The 16,773-nt window shown below is 35.1% G+C and overlaps 2 protein-coding genes across 2 annotated transcripts; both read right to left on the reverse strand.

Moving 5' to 3' along the window:
* Nucleotides 1-846, reverse strand: LOC106292335. Its single transcript, XM_013727931.1, has one exon. The coding sequence runs from the start codon at nt 844-846 to the stop codon at nt 1-3; it is 846 nt and encodes a 281-aa protein (XP_013583385.1).
* A 7,414-nt stretch (nt 847-8,260) lies between these two features.
* On the reverse strand, nt 8,261-9,910 carry LOC106293989 (feruloyl CoA ortho-hydroxylase 2). The gene is made up of 4 exons (XM_013729614.1): nt 9,642-9,910; nt 9,143-9,384; nt 8,616-8,940; nt 8,261-8,535 (listed from the first exon to the last, which is right to left on the reverse strand). Exons 1-4 carry the CDS (start codon nt 9,900-9,902, stop codon nt 8,290-8,292), a joined length of 1,074 nt encoding a protein of 357 aa, XP_013585068.1. The 5' UTR covers nt 9,903-9,910; the 3' UTR covers nt 8,261-8,289.
* Nucleotides 9,911-16,773: the final 6,863 nt, after the last annotated feature.

Raw genomic sequence — 16,773 nt, forward strand, 5'->3', positions numbered from 1 at the left:
TTATGGGTTCGTTGGAGGCTTGTCAGTTACTGAGCTCCGACGAACGAGGATTTCGATGGTGTTGTTCCGGCGGCGTAGAGGCGGAGGTAGCCAAGTTAAGGCGGTGCCAAACCACATTTGTAACCCCTTCTCCATCTTCTGTTCTCCTTGGCGCCGAATGGTGGACAACCTATTTCTCACATTCTTGCCAATGACTTTAGTTAGCAAAGTGTGTGGAAGCTGTTTATCTCCATGCCTTCTACAATTCCTCTCTCTCCAGATTGAGTGAGCTGCTGCTTGAAATGCATATCTTATCAGAAATAGCTTCACCCGATCCTGACTATGATCAAGCATTAGCTCAACAATATCTCCCCAACGTTCAGTATATCTCACACAAAGCAACCCTCTCATCAGTTTTTGCCATACTTGACTCGTGTATGCACAAGAGAAGAACATATGATTTCTTACTGGATTGATGGCTGGATTCCATTTCAACATTCTGTCACAAGTCGAAAATCTATCCAACATTGCTGTCCAAAAGTGAAACGAATACTTTGGTGTAGCATGTTTGAACCAGACACATTTGCTCCAATCTTGCAATATATACTCCTTGCGAATCATAATCCATGTATTATTTGATGAGAATGTAGGCCGGTAACTCTCTGCTTTATTTCTCCATACAACAATATCCTCAGCTTGAATACTCTCAGACTTCAGCCTTTCAATTTCCTCTTCAACTTTATTCAAAATCACAATACAATGCCTCCTCCTTCTGTGCTTCTGCAGAGCCTCAGCTACTGTTGAACTTTCTGGTATTCCCATATCAATATAGCCTCTAGCTCCCAATAAGTCCCTCAAGCGCCCCATATTGCACCATTGGTCATACCAAAAAGAAGTAGACTCTCCATTCTTAACTTCAATCGATGAAACCTTCTTGAAGCATCCCTTGGTAGAAAAGATGAAAAGTAGTACCATAAAAATTGTAAACATGAAATTTTTCCTAACATTTATCAGTTTTGTATGACTGGTAAAAACTTACCCATATCACATTGTGGTCTCCACTTTATGTTGTTTTAACTACACTTGAATCAACAGTTGAATAATTATTTCTAACGCTCTCATTGCACATGGTCTTAGATATAACCATTGCACATAGTCTTAGATATAACCATAAGATGGTTGTGTGGTGGTTGGTGGATTTTGGAAAGTTAAACGAACCGGATATAATGGCAATTTACTATACTTTATTTTGGGGATAACGGCGAATTCATGCCCACAAATTGAAATTATGGAAATTCCATACATGTACATACAAGACTCGCTTAATCAAACCTCCACCAAAAGAAAAATTGAATCTCATTCCCAATCTTTGATAGTCAGTGCGTATCCCTGCTTTGACCTTAACTCTGTTAGAGTCACCCTAACCTGTGAGAGTCACCGTCAACGGCGTTAATACCTCAGTTACGGTTAATAAAAAATAAACAACGCCTTTTCAGAATTGTTGATTAAAACCCTAACTCTCTCTCTTCTTCCTCAATCATTCATTGTGTCGTCATGTTCTTCTTCCTCAAGCAGATAAGGGTTTTACCTAACATGAGGTAATTGTTATTGATTGTCAAGTTTATCAAGTAATAAGTTTGTATTTGTTGTAATCTTCTATCGCTATTCTGGATTTTCAGTGATTCAGACGTAACCTTTCAAGTATGCTTTAATGGGAGATTTGAAACTCATGAAGGTGGTATAGTAACTTACAATGGAGGTGATTCACATATCCTTGTAGGGCAGCCACATAAGTTGTTCACTGATTTGATGAAGGAAATTCCTATCTCGCTATATGGGCAAAGGTTTTGGTATAAGTTTCAGAATGAAGATTTAAGTGATCTGAAGATCATTGGTAATGTGGTTACTGATAATTTTCAGAAGATGTGTCAAAGTTTTTATTGGAATAAATACATCGACATTTACATGGAGCATGAGAGCACTGATGATGCGAGAGAGGAACATAAAAATGTTGATAGCACTAACACAGGAAACAACAATGCTCCTAAAGGAAGAGGTGACACAAAAAGAGATTCTAAAAACGAGTTTGAAGAGGAGACACGAGTTGAATCAGTTATGGCTGGGATTTGTGAGGATGAGGATAATGAAAATTATCAAGATAATCCTCCTGTCTCTGACTGTGACGAAGAAGAAACTGGGAATCCTTATGATAGATGGAGGAAAGGCAGTGTCGAGTTACATATAAGGCAAGTATTTGATAGTGTTAAAGAGTTTAGGGAAGCAGTGTTGGAGTACGCTTTGCAAGGAGGATGGAATGTTCAGTTCACTAGATGGGGAGGAGTGAAATTTGAGGCTAAATGTGGTGTCGAAGTGGATGAAGGTGAAATCCCGTGTTCTTGGAGAATATATTGTTCTTATGAAGAATCAGTGGGTCTATGGATGGTGAAGACCTTTCACGATGTACATAGTTGTTTCAAGGATGGTCGTTGCAAGATATTGTCAGATACAATCATTGCTAAAATGTTCCTAAATGAAGTACCCAATTTGATATTCTTGTGACTTAGATGGGTTGTTTTATTCATTGATACAGTAGAGTTTGATGAGTGGTTCATAACATATGTCAGGTGTTTATTCATAGATGGGTTGTTTTATTCACTGAAACTTCCCGTGTTGTGAAAGAGAAAAATCAAGATGAACACAACACCGTTTTAATTAACTGTTGCTGGGGTGTTAACGCCGTTGACGGTGACTCACGGGTTAGAGTGACTCTAACAGAGTTAAGGTCAAAGCAGAGATACGCACTAACTATCAGAGATTGGGAATGAGATTCAAATTTTTCTTTGGTGGAGGTTTGATAAAGCGAGTCTTGTATGTACATGTATGGAATTTCCATAATTTCACTTTGTGGGCATGAATTCGCCGTTATCCCCTTTGTTTTGTGGCCACACAGAAAATAGAATCTCTACCTTATTTCAAAGCCTAGAAAAAAATTTATCCACTGGGTTTCACTTCTTTTTAAGGATTTGTTTGGGCCTAAGAGTATGATTAATGAGAGTTTTTAGGGTGAGGTTCTTAAGGTTCTTAGCGGAATATAAGAAACCGTCTCCTAACATTTTTCTAAAAAAGCTAAGAACCGGTTCTTAAATAAGATTTGGAATAGTCTAGATTAATCATTAAAAAAAAACTTTAAATTTATAGTACTGAAGTAAATTTGATGCAAAAGAGAAGTAGCAAATGGGGAACCAGAAAAACAAAGTGAAGTTCTTAAATCATTTCATATACCAAACATAGGAGAACATTCACAATTTGAACCCCTGTTCTAAAAATCGGCCGCTTAACCGCCTAGGCGGTCGTCTAGGCGCTACGCGTCACTCTTCCGCCCTGATTTATGCCAAATCGGTTTAAAAAATCGGATATCCGATCTTTTCCGCCTAAACCGCCTAAATGACCGCCTAGCCGCATAGGCGGCCGCCTAATCTTTTTTTTTTTTTTTTTATAATATTTTTTTATTTGATCTAAAATTTTATAAATATCATTTATATTCATAATTTTGATAAAAATTACACTATATTAAGTTTATATATTCTATTTATGTGTTTTATACAATCTTAAACATGAAAATGTATTAATGTTATACACAATTAAAGATTAACATGTTTTATAACATAGTAAACCATCTAAAAATTCTACCCCGTATAATTTCCGATTAATCCCCGATTTTCTCTTTAGGCGCTAGGCCCAACCCGACCGGCTAGCGCGTTCCCGAACAGGGATTTGAACGAATAGGATCCCTGTTTACATTTGTAGAGTCAATTCGTGGCGGGTGGTCAAGTCAAAGAATAATTAAACTATTGACCAATGGTTGACCCCAAATTCTTCATGTTGGACATCTTCTTCTCCATTTATTATATTATAAACCGTAATCTTTTGGCATCATTTATACGATGATTATAACGAAAAGGAATCACCGTGAATAATAGACCAAAACACCTGCATATATTTTATGTTATATTTATAAACCATTGTTATATACTTCAAGAGTTTGGACCGTTCTCGTATATGATCATGCTCCAAAATATAAGAAGTATTTGTACGTATAAGAATACATGCGATGGGACGCCAAACAATGATGTAAAATGCGATGACTAATCTTAGTATAGACAATTCTTTACCCAGAGAGGGAGATACGAGGTAATAGACAAAATCATAATGGGTCGTTGATTTGATCCCAACGTGGATTGTAGAAGACAAAGTTACATTTAAGTACTATTGTAGCAGGATAATTAATATGATTTGGGACTAGCTAGTGTGAAACAAATACCGTTGATGTTGTCCATACATAACATAACAAACGTTATGATCATACATAATACTAATGCAAGATATGCGTACGAGAAAGGTAATCTTTTGAATTGATAATAGAGTTAGCTTATTCAGTGTGCGAAGGGTTTTAGGATATAAGACAAGTTTTAAAATAACCTTATGAAAACAATTTTCTAATATGATATATCAATTTCACTAAATACACAAATCTAACATTGTAAAAGAATAAGTTTATTACGTAAATATGTTATATTATGTCATTTGAAAAAATATATGAATTCAGAAGGTGATTTACTCGACTTTCGTGGAAATATTTATATTTTAAATAAATCTAAATCACTAGACTAGAAATTATTTTAAATTTTGGAATCCTAAGAAAATCATATTAATCGGGAGCAGAGATGAGTGACTTTTTGTAGGCACGCCTCTATGCTTATTTAAAAACGTCATTTATCGTTGAATTATTCGGATCCCAGTTAAGAGTTTTGGTTGAGTTTAACTGAAAAAAATTATACTCCAACTCGTTAAACAAAGAAAGGAAAATGTCAACAGACAATGGCACGAGATTTGAAATTCTGTAAAACGTTCAACGTCACAATGTTTGAAATTAATCAAATTAAACACACCCACGTCATAACTAGAAAAGTTTAGTTTTTAACCGGGGCGTCTAGCTCTGGTGGTAAAGGGCTTACAGCTGTGAGTACCGCCACCTGGGTTCGATTCCCGGCCACTGCAGATTTCACATTCGGGCCGCAGCGACACAGATTAGTCTCTTGGGCCTAGGAAGTCGTTGGGGAAACTGTGTATAATCAAAAAAAAAAAAACTAGAAAAGTTTAGAACTTTACCGCTTATGCCAGACCGACTTCCTTAAAAAAGCACCATACATTTCGCATCTATAAAACGATCTAGTAGTTCTCAATATAATTGTCGTTTCCTTTTTTATAGTCAAATAAAGATTGTGTACGATCTAGATAGAACCGGCTAGACGTCTAAACCGAAAATATAGTATGCCATTAAAACGAATGAAAAATGAAAACAGTAAGTTCAAATTAATTAAAAGAACCCTTTCTCAAAAAAAAAAATTTAATAAATGAGAAGATAAGTCTTGATATATAAATTGGAAATCCTTCCAGGGGTAAATAAAATCATATGATAAACATTAGTTAGGTCAGACTAGCACTTTAGAAATTTTGGTTTAGAAGACTCAACCATGCAGCTAAAATATGCAAGAAAATTTCATAAAGTTGCGTCACGTTTTATGGAGTGCAAACGAAGAAGGAAGCATTTATTTATTAGGTTCGAACAAACATAAAAAAGAAAGAGAATTCGGCCCAAAAAAAATCTCAACTTTGTACGAATTGCCAAAAGAAACATAAATTTTTGGGCTGACCAAAAAAACATCAAACTTTTATTGATTTTAGAATTAAAAATATGTAGACCCCTGGATTTGAACCCAGGTTAGTTGGTCAAATGACAAGGTATTTAACCACTAGGCTACTGACACTTTCAACGTACTTACTAACATGTTTACTTTTATTTGGTACATATTAAATATAAAAAATTTTCTAAAAACTTAAAAAGATCTTTAAAATTCCAAAAAATTAAAAAATAAAGAAGATTTTTATAAAATTAATTTAGAAATTAAAATTAAAAAAAAATTATTTTTATTTTTAAAAAATAAAATTTTATTTTTCTTATTTAAAAATAATTCGAACTCTCTGCCTCATGGAACTGGAGCCTCCTTGCCTCCTGGAGCCACTGGACAAGCTAATTCTTTTGAAGAAGTGTATTCTCATACTAGCTTAGCTGAGCTAAAGAACGCTTCTGGAAGGCGTAACGTGCCACACTTGCATCCTCGAACTGGAGCCTCTCTGCCTCCTCGAACTCTCTGCCTCATGGAACTGGAGCCTCCTTGCCTCCTGGAGCCACTGGACAAGCTAATTCTTTTGAAGAAGTGTATTCTCATACTAGCTTAGCTGAGCTAAAGAACGCTTCTGGAAGGCGTAACGTGCCACACTTGCATCCTCGAACTGGAGCCTCTCTGCCTCCTCGAACTCTCTGCCTCATGGAACTGGAGCCTCCTTGCCTCCTGGAGCCACTGGACAAGCTAATTCTTTTGAAGAAGTGTATTCTCATACTAGCTTAGCTGAGCTAAAGAACGCTTCTGGAAGGCGTAACGTGCCACACTTGCATCCTCGAACTGGAGCCTCTCTGCCTCCTCGAACTCTCTGCCTCATGGAACTGGAGCCTCCTTGCCTCCTGGAGCCACTGGACAAGCTAATTCTTTTGAAGAAGTGTATTCTCATACTAGCTTAGCTGAGCTAAAGAACGCTTCTGGAAGGCGTAACGTGCCACACTTGCATCCTCGAACTGGAGCCTCTCTGCCTCCTCGAACTCTCTGCCTCATGGAACTGGAGCCTCCTTGCCTCCTGGAGCCACTGGACAAGCTAATTCTTTTGAAGAAGTGTATTCTCATACTAGCTTAGCTGAGCTAAAGAACGCTTCTGGAAGGCGTAACGTGCCACACTTGCATCCTCGAACTGGAGCCTCTCTGCCTCCTCGAACTCTCTGCCTCATGGAACTGGAGCCTCCTTGCCTCCTGGAGCCACTGGACAAGCTAATTCTTTTGAAGAAGTGTATTCTCATACTAGCTTAGCTGAGCTAAAGAACGCTTCTGGAAGGCGTAACGTGCCACACTTGCATCCTCGAACTGGAGCCTCTCTGCCTCCTCGAACTCTCTGCCTCATGGAACTGGAGCCTCCTTGCCTCCTGGAGCCACTGGACAAGCTAATTCTTTTGAAGAAGTGTATTCTCATACTAGCTTAGCTGAGCTAAAGAACGCTTCTGGAAGGCGTAAGGTGCCACACTTGCATCCTCGAACTGGAGCCTCTCTGCCTCCTCGAACTGGAGCCTCTCTTCTTGTTGTCTTGTTTTCTTCTATCACAGATATTGGTTAGCACATGTATATATTGTATTGTTGTGGTCACGTTGAAAATGTTTCACGGTCAAGAAATGAAAGACCTTTATAATGATTGTATGATCGTGTATTCACAAACTTGTGTAAATAATATCTTGTAATGAAAGTGTATTCACAAGCCTTTGTTTTTTCTTCTTATATTCTTCCTTTCTTTCTCCTTCTCATGTTTTTCCTTCTCATGTTCGAAATATTCATCTAAATCTAAAACAATTTCTATCTTGTAAACAACTTTTATAAACAATTTTCATCTCATCTTTTTCTCAAAACAATTTCGAAGGATCAATTGATGATAAAATATATATTTAAAATGTTATTTTTTACAATTTTTTTTAAAAAATAAATTTTATCTTTAATTAAATAATGTTTATTTTTTTTTTAAATCTATGTTTAAATGTTATGTTTGACTTTGTTTTATTTAATAAATAAATTTAATCTTTGTTTAAAATTTTATGTTTAAAAATAAATTTAATATTTTTTATTGGTATGAACCTTTGTTAAGAAACTACCATTAAACCACTATAATTAAGTGTCTCTTAACCAAGTTTCTTATCTCACTTTTAAGAGTTAAAAATTCACTAAGAACCCTTAAATGGGTTTTACCAATAAACATGCTCTTAGTAAGAACATTGAAAGTTCCACTAGCCTAGTGGTAAAAGACCTTGCTATTCGACCAAACAACCTGGGTTCGAATCCAGGGGTCTACATATTTTTAATTTCAAATCATGTAAAACGACGTCGTTTCACTTAACGCCAACAATAAACGACGTCAAATATTTCTGTTAAATTTGTTGACGGTGTGCTAAATTGGCAAGTCAGCGAAAACATTGTTAATTAATTTTAAAGTCAATGAAAGTTTGGTGTTTTTTTGGTCAGCCCAAAAATTCATGTTTATTTTGGCAATTCGTGCAAAGTTGAGGTTTTTTTTGACCGAATTCTCGAAAAAGAAACAACTTCGCACATTTTAGTTAATTTGGCACGTAGAAACTGATAAAAGTGATAATAGAATATATCAATCGGCACGAGCAAAGTCGAGAGATTTCTTGCCGTCATGTGGTTGGCCGAAAAAGTTGTTCATGTAGTCTTGAAACAACAGTTCTTTGTAACGAGCCACCCCATCACGCCTCACCACTTCCGGCAACGGACCTATCTTCTCCGAGGGATTAGGTGCGGTAAAAATTGGTACGGAGACTCTCGATCCAATGTTTGTGGTTCGAACCCTATGTTCAGCACTTTTGTACTTCCCATTGCTTAGAATCTGTTGATAGATTTTTATATATGCATTATATATATGGTTTCAGACATTCATTTTCAAAGGTATTTTTAACGATGAGAAACCTGCAAAGTATCGCCAACATTAATGACTAAAGCTCCATCGAGAGGAGGGATCTCGGCCCAGTCACCGTTGTCTAGTTTAACGTAGAGACCACCAATGCCGTCTTGTAATAAAACGGTCAGCATTCCCATGTCCGAGTGACGACCGACGCCTATGGTGAGCTCGGGGCTAGGACAGGTTGGGTAGTAGTTCATGTTGACCATCTTAGTCCCCATCAAACGGTTCATTCTCTCTTCTTCGAGTCTCACTCCTACATCCTCCATCAAAACTTCAACTACTCTTTTCACCATTGCCATAGATGATTTTAGGAAATCAAGTGCCACCTCTCTGTCACACATATACAATATATACCTTAACTTTCACGAGTTTATAATTTAAAACTAACTTCAGTGATTAAATTGATGAATATCTCTCATATAAATAGTTTACTTGCCATCTCAGTTCAAATTAGCATGCTCTACTAAAATAATTTTCATATATACCTGCATTAGTATAACACAATTGAAATATTTTTACTATATATATATACCTGCATTGTGGAGGCCAGTGTTGAAGAACCTCGTGGTCATTGGTGTAAAGCATGCTCACATAATCCTTCCACTCAATGGCCTTCTCTTTCTCTGGTACGAAGCTCGTTCCGTACTTAACTAGCTTGCTTGGACTCACTTCTTTTAGGTAAATCGCCTTCTTCTCAGGAGGTTGTGCAAAAAACTTATGAGCCGACGTTTTTAGCAATTCAAGCAGCTCCACCGAAACACCATGGTTCACCACCTGCCATTTTCATTTATTCCACAAATTATATCTACTTTTATTAAGGATGCATTTTGTAAGAGGCTGATATATTAAACATACTAAATATAATTATTTTTTTTGTTTTATGTATCTAACGTCGGTATCCTGGTCAAGTATACATATTCACACGCATACATATATTTTATTGCTCCTTTCTTTTTTGGGGTTTGGTTAATGATATTGCAAGAATAGAAAATATTATACACTAAAACTGCTATGTCTATGCCATTACTTACCTGGAAGAAGCCAAGTGTCTCAGCAGCTTCAGTGATCTGTTTGGCCACCTCCTTGTGGCGTGGACCGTCTAGCTGGGAAAGATCGATTGGCTGGGCAGCTTCACACGTACGGGCATGTGGGGTCGCGATTCGCTCAGAGAGAGGTTGGACGAAAGGCTGTGGAACACGAGACATGCCAGAGTCTATCAGACCCTTCACACCATTACCTTGTTTGACAACGAAGTTGAACAATGTGGCTTGGTCCTCGTAATTGACAGCCATTGTGTATATTTTCTTCTGTTCGAAAATGAGTGTTGAGATGTCCTGAGAAAAGGGTATAAATAGTGACTAAAAATATGGAGATGATTACTTATTTTTGGTATGAGAGAGAAGACTAACACAAGAGACTATGTTTTAAATGTAATTGATGTGGGATCACGTTATAATCACTTGGTACTCCCCCAGAACTGGTAATTGATCCGACTAATCACAAGCATGTATAATGCCAAATTCTTTTATGAAAAGAATCTTTTAGCAAGTAAATGATAGAGTGATGAAAAGAACGGAAATTGCCAAAAATATCATTTTCAAAGTACCACTTTTCATGTTTACACTAACCAATTTTACCTTCGTCTTTATTGAAAGGCAAAAGACATTTATATCCTTTTAATTAACTTCGACAAAAAAAAATATATGGTTAACTAATCTAAATTTAAAACATCAACTCTAAACCCTAAACCATGAAACATCAACTCTAAACCCTAAACCCTGAAACATCAACTCTAAACCCTAAACCCTAAATTTTAAACCTTCAAATCTAAACCCTAAAACATCAACTCTAAACCCTAAACGTAAACCCTAAACCCTAAATCTAAACTTAAAAATTCAACTTTAAACCCTAAATCATCAACTATACACCCTAAACCATGAAACATCAACTCTAAACCCTAAAATCCGAAACATCAACTCTAAACCCTAAACCTTCAAATCTAAACCCTAAAACATTAACTATAAACCCTAAACGTAAACCCTAAACCCTAAACCGTATATTTTTCTGAAATTCGAACCCTAAACACTAAAACCCTATACCTTCAAATCTAAACACTAAAACATCAACTCTAAACCCTAAACGTAAACCCTAAACCCTAAAACCTTAAACCTTCAAATCTAAACCCAAAAACATCAACTCTAGGGTTTTAGGGTTTAAGGTTTAGGGTTTAGGGTTTAGGATTTAGGGTTTAGAGTTTAAGGTTTAGGGTTTAGTGTTGATGTTTTAGGGTTTAGGGTTAATTTTTTAGGGTTTAGGGTTTAGGGTTTAGGGTTTAGAGTTTACTTTTTAGGGTTTAGTGTTGATGATTTAGGGTTTAGAGTTGATGTTTTAAGGTTTAGGGTTGATGTTTCGGAGTTTAGGGTTTAGAGTTGATGTTTCAGGGTTTAGAGTTCGTATTTCAAAAACAAATAGGGTTTAGGATTGATGGTATAAGGTTTAGGGTTCGTATTTCAAAAAAAAATGGTTTAGGATTGATGGTTTAGGGTTTAGAGTAGAGTTTTATAGTTTAGGGTTTGAATTTTGAAATAGAATAATTTGAAAAATATTAAAAAAATTATTTTTTTTTATTTTTTTAGATTTTTATCTATTTAAATATTTATTTATTATATACATAAAGAACATAGAAATAAGAGTCTTTTGCCATTTAACGAAGAATATATTTTTGAAAATGTCACTTTAGTGGTGGTAAAAATGAAAAGCGGTAGCATGAAAGTGGTAAACATGTAATTTTTTTTTTTTTTTTTTAACATGTAATTTCTATTTAAACATGTAATTTCTCTTTAAAAGAAAGAAGAATACGAATGACTGGTTTACCTAAAGAATCTTTTTTTGTCAACTTGTTTGTTAGTATTTTGTCAACGACTATGTACCTCATCAATGGACACATGTTAATACACATACAAGTAAAGTTGAATCAATTCATTTTCTAGGTATATTAATCTTCAAACAATCAGTGCTATTTTAAAGTAAACAACTCACGACACTGAAGTTCTTACCTGCTAATTTCTTTCAAGATACAAGGTATGCGTCATGCCATCAAAACAACAATAAAAATACTAAGTAGGTATAGAAATATATGTTTGAGTGAGTATATAATATACTATAGTCATTTTACAATCCTGGTAGGCTTTCCTTTTTGTCTACTAAATAAAACTCAATTTGTCTAATACTATAAGTTAATATCTGATGATAAAAAGTCACGCTTGATAGTTGATACTACACTGACTCCCTGAGGTATGAGCCATGCCTCTCCCCAGGTTAACTTTTTCGCAATCAAATAGTTTGTCTTTTGAGATCAGAAGTCAACGCGGTTCTTTTAATTTAATTTTTAATGGGCCTAAAACTAAAAGCCCAGTCACGTTGAAGAATTAAGTTCAATTAGAAGCCTAGTGAGGAGGATGCCTAATTTCCGAAGCCTAACTATAACACGAAGAAAAACACACAAACATATGAATAAAGAATACAACAACGAAAAAGCAAAATATAAACACACAAATTCCTAGTAAATTTAAATATGACTGTCTTCTAGGAAAACTAAGATTTTTTTTGGGTTATCAAATTTTGTGTTCCTTGATAGTTTAATATAATACAATCATATTTTTTTGTTGCTAACAATTATATTACTTAATATGGATTATTTTAGTTGAAAAGACGATAAATATAAATAATTGTACTAAAGAAACTTCAACTGATGATGTATCAATGGCTTATATATTTATTTTAGTATGTTTTAATTACCTAAAGGCTAAAGCTAAAGCTACACAGTTATATATTCCATCTGTTTCATAATAAGTGTCATCTAAACTTTTTTTTCTTGTTACAAAAAAACAATTTCAATGTAAATTATATTTACTTCCAGCTGAAAATTAATTGAAAACTGCATTGATTTTATAAATAATTTTATTTATCTCAAATACTATTGGTCATAAATGTATAATTAATAACAACTTACATATATTTCCGTCACTTTTTTAATCTGTGTAAAATATGTCAAAGTGACGCTTATTTAGAAACGGATGGAGTATTTTGAACTAATTTTTGCCTTTTGATTCAAAATGTTATTAAATTTTAAAGGCAGAGTATGTGAATGGAAAACAATACTATAATATTTACAAATAAAAGGAGATGGGAGAGGGATGTCTTGTCTCGAAGAGAAAATCGCGAAAGAGACAACGGAAGTGAAATCTCAAGGCAACATTATTGGTAGGACTAATTTTTGAGTCCTTAGCATATTTTATTATTACTTTTATGTTAAGAGACAAAGCTAAGGACAATCCAAAAATTGTAGATTATTGGTAGGACTTTTCTTGTCTCTAAGTAAATTAATTGTTTATTTTAATAAGTAATGACATATAAAAGAAAAGTTTTAAATAAAACATATAAAAGAGAAGTTTAACATTAAAATTGAAAACATAAGAAAATTACAAAGTTCAAAAAAAAAAAAAATTACAAACATCATAATAAATAAAAGCAAACAAACATTTTATTCAATTCATAGAAACTTATAAATTATATGTTATTTGGAAGATGTCCAAATTTATCCCATATATTTTTCAATCAAATCATTTTCTAAATGTTGATGGGCTTGTCTATTCCGAACGCTCGTTCGACGATCAATTGTATTGCCGAGATTTGAAGGCATATTGAAGGAAAATTTTTCCACCTCTTCTCTTTCTTGAAATTCATCAACGTCATACTGAGTGAATGATGATCGTTCATCTTCGACAATCATATTATGGAGTATGATACATGCTCTCATAATATTTGCTATTTTGTCTTTATCCCATAAATTAGATGGATTTCTGACAACGGCAAATCTAGCTTGCAGGACTCCAAAGGCACGCTCAACATCTTTTCGCACAGCTTCTTGGGTTTTAGCAAATAATGAATTCTTCTCACCTTGTGGTAGTCGGATAGATTGAATAAAAGTCGCCTATTTCGGATATATACCATCCGTGAGATAATATGCCAAATGGTACGGATTACCATTAACATAGAAGTTTACTTGTGGCGCTATTTCGTTAATAATGTCATCAAAAACCGGTGATAGATCAAGAATATTAAGATCGTTCATAGTACCTGGAGCTCCAAAAAACGCATGCCATATCCAGAAGTCATATGAAGCTACCGCCTCCAACACAATTGTTGGTTTTCCGGTTCCTCGTGAATACATTCCTTTCCAAGAGGTGGGGCAATTCTTCCACTCCCAATGCATACAGTCGATGCTTCTAATCATCCCGGAAAATCCACGTTGTTCACCAACAAGGAGTAGTCTTTCAAGATCATCCGGTGTGGGACGTCTGATGTATTGATCCCCAAACAAGTGGATTATTCCGACAGTAAAATGGTGCAAACATTTTCGAGCTGTTGTTTCACCAAGTCGGACATATTCGTCAATTGTATCAGCCCGTACATACACCAATTGACGAATAACTGCGGTACATTTTTGGAGTGGAGATAGACTAGACCGTCCGGCTGCATCTTCTCTTGGTTGAAACTACTCTACTTCTGTAGAGAGACGGTGCACAATACGCAAGAACAATGTCTTGTTCATTCGAAACCGTCGCCGAAATAAATTGTGAGGGAATGTTGGAGTTTCGCTAAAATAATCATTCCAGAGCTTCTTGTGGCATTCTTCCCGGTTTCTCTCGATAAAAATACGTTTTTTTGCTCTTTTGGTTCTCGAATAAAATCAGGGTTTTCAAATTCACCATCATCATCTTTGTGGTAATGATAATGGGAAGAAGAAGCCATTGAAAATTTATAAAAGAGAGAAAATGTTATGAAAGTGAGGAGAAGAGGGATGATTTGCATATTTTTAATGGGAGAAGAAGTCTCATACTTATGTGGTGAAAGAAGTGCATCTTGTATGATTATTTTGTGAATCTTCCGTGATATTGAGTACATCTTGTGACTATAGTTTGTTTCTTTTAGAGCATGTGACTACTGTGGTCTGATGTACTAGTGAATCTACTAGGTGATTGAGATAGATCATAGCACGTGACAGGTTTCAGTGAATATTTTATATATATCTTAAGAGTTTTCTTTGTGGATTAAACTTACAATAACATGTTTACTTGCAATACTCAGCAATTCCACAAAAAGGTTCTCGAATGAATGAATATATATCAAGCAGGAAAGCTCACATGTTGAATGAATATATATCAGAGGGAAAGTTCACTTGGTCTTGGACTTGGTTCAAGCTAAATGATATATAAGATTTTATGTCTTCACAACAACTCAATGTTCACACATTGCATTCCGATACACTACACATAGCCTCTTCACACATATCACTTTCACACAATAGCAAAATCAAGAGTCAATGCATTTCCGATACATTACACATAGCATATTCATACACATTAGAGTCACTACAATTCCGATACATTACAACAGCATTGATCATTACAAAGAGTTCATTAACGTGATTACACCATTACACATAACACAACAGCATATTGATTTACTTAAACATGAGCACCATACCTATTGAAACTACAACAATAACCACTACACCAACAAAGTATTCAAACCCATTGCCAAACCTTGATTTGGGGTTGCAATCGCCGGAGATCGGTGTGGACTGAGCGAAATAAACGAGAGAAGTTTCGACTTGGGCTTGCAATCGGCGGAGAACCAGAGACGAATGGTATCGCCGTCAAGAGAGAAGAAGGGAAGAAGATGAAAGTGATTTCAAGACCAAAATCGGACTTAACCCTACACCCTCAGATAACATCTCCCATGCTGATGCGTGACATTAAGGAGGCGTCCAAAAACTTGTTAATTAACCAACGTTTCTATTCTTTCTCGGTATTTTTCATTTATTTTTTGACCTCTAATTACTAAGATATGTGTCTAAGGGACCCGATAATGTTGCCCTCACATATGGGTAACAAGATCGCTATTGTTACACAGTTGCATGCAATAAGAAGCCTAACGACGTCCCTATTTTTGATTAGCTTCCCACTTTCTGATTTTAACTTTGTTAATCATTCTCATGATTGGATATTTAAGTGACTTTTAAATTATATAAACTAAAAAGGTAAGATTTCCCAGCTCAGTGGGAAGGGTCAACCCATTTGCATCTAGTCTAGTAATTCATAATTTCTATAATTCATAATTTCTATAAAGATTCTGTCGGACCCTCACCTGTCGTGTGGCCATCGTTGCATTCATTATCTTATTTTCCAAATTCCCACGAACTATGCGCAGTTTGATATTTCGAACATATTAATAAATTCAATTGCTAAATGATTAGTAAACATTTTTTTTTTGAGAAAAAAAAAATGTGGCTCTCTTGATCGCAGCGTAGTCTCTTCATAGGCTGCAACACAACTTTGATAAGCTGCTTAAACCTATGTTTTATGATTCCCCTAATCAAACTCATCGTCTCATAATAAAATAATTAAACAACGAAATGAACAACATTTGTCCATAATAGCTGCATTTTCATTTATAATTTATTTTCCTTTTGGTAAATATTGGGAGATCTAACATATAAACTACAATATGCATATACTTAACTAAACCTAATTTCTAAACTAATATGAGATATTATAGATCATGATAAGTTTTTGATTGTAATATATTGATATATATATTTAATCTTGACCATTGGATTTGGATCGATTATCTAGATCTCCCGCTAATAAATACTTTTATAGTTTTTTTAGCTGAACTCCAAAAATATCATTAAATGTATAAAATAAAAAGTTTTATCCTTAAAATGTACAAAAGAACATAATTGTTGACTTACTGAAAAACAAAGAAGAATAAAATTATCCTAATTTGCTATCATTTTCTGAAAAATATATAAAAATTAGTAAAATGCATGAAAACATAAACAATATAGATTCAGGCCAGGATTTGGAATTGGGCGTAGTAGCTCTCCCTCCCATCGAAGGGGTAAGTTGTTGATTGTAGCTTTCGTTTTCAACATGCATAGAGAGCGACCTTCACTTCTCTACACTACAAGAAAACATAATCTTAACGAGGGCGGTTTTCCTCGCTAATTCGTCGCAAAAGAGGCTTTACGACGAATTAGCGAGGAAACGTGTTTGATCGTTACCCGTCCGTCGTAACACATATTTCGTCGTAAAG

The sequence above is a fragment of the Brassica oleracea genome, chromosome C5 (assembly GCF_000695525.1).
Source record: "Brassica oleracea var. oleracea cultivar TO1000 chromosome C5, BOL, whole genome shotgun sequence".
Lineage (NCBI taxonomy): Eukaryota > Viridiplantae > Streptophyta > Magnoliopsida > Brassicales > Brassicaceae > Brassica > Brassica oleracea.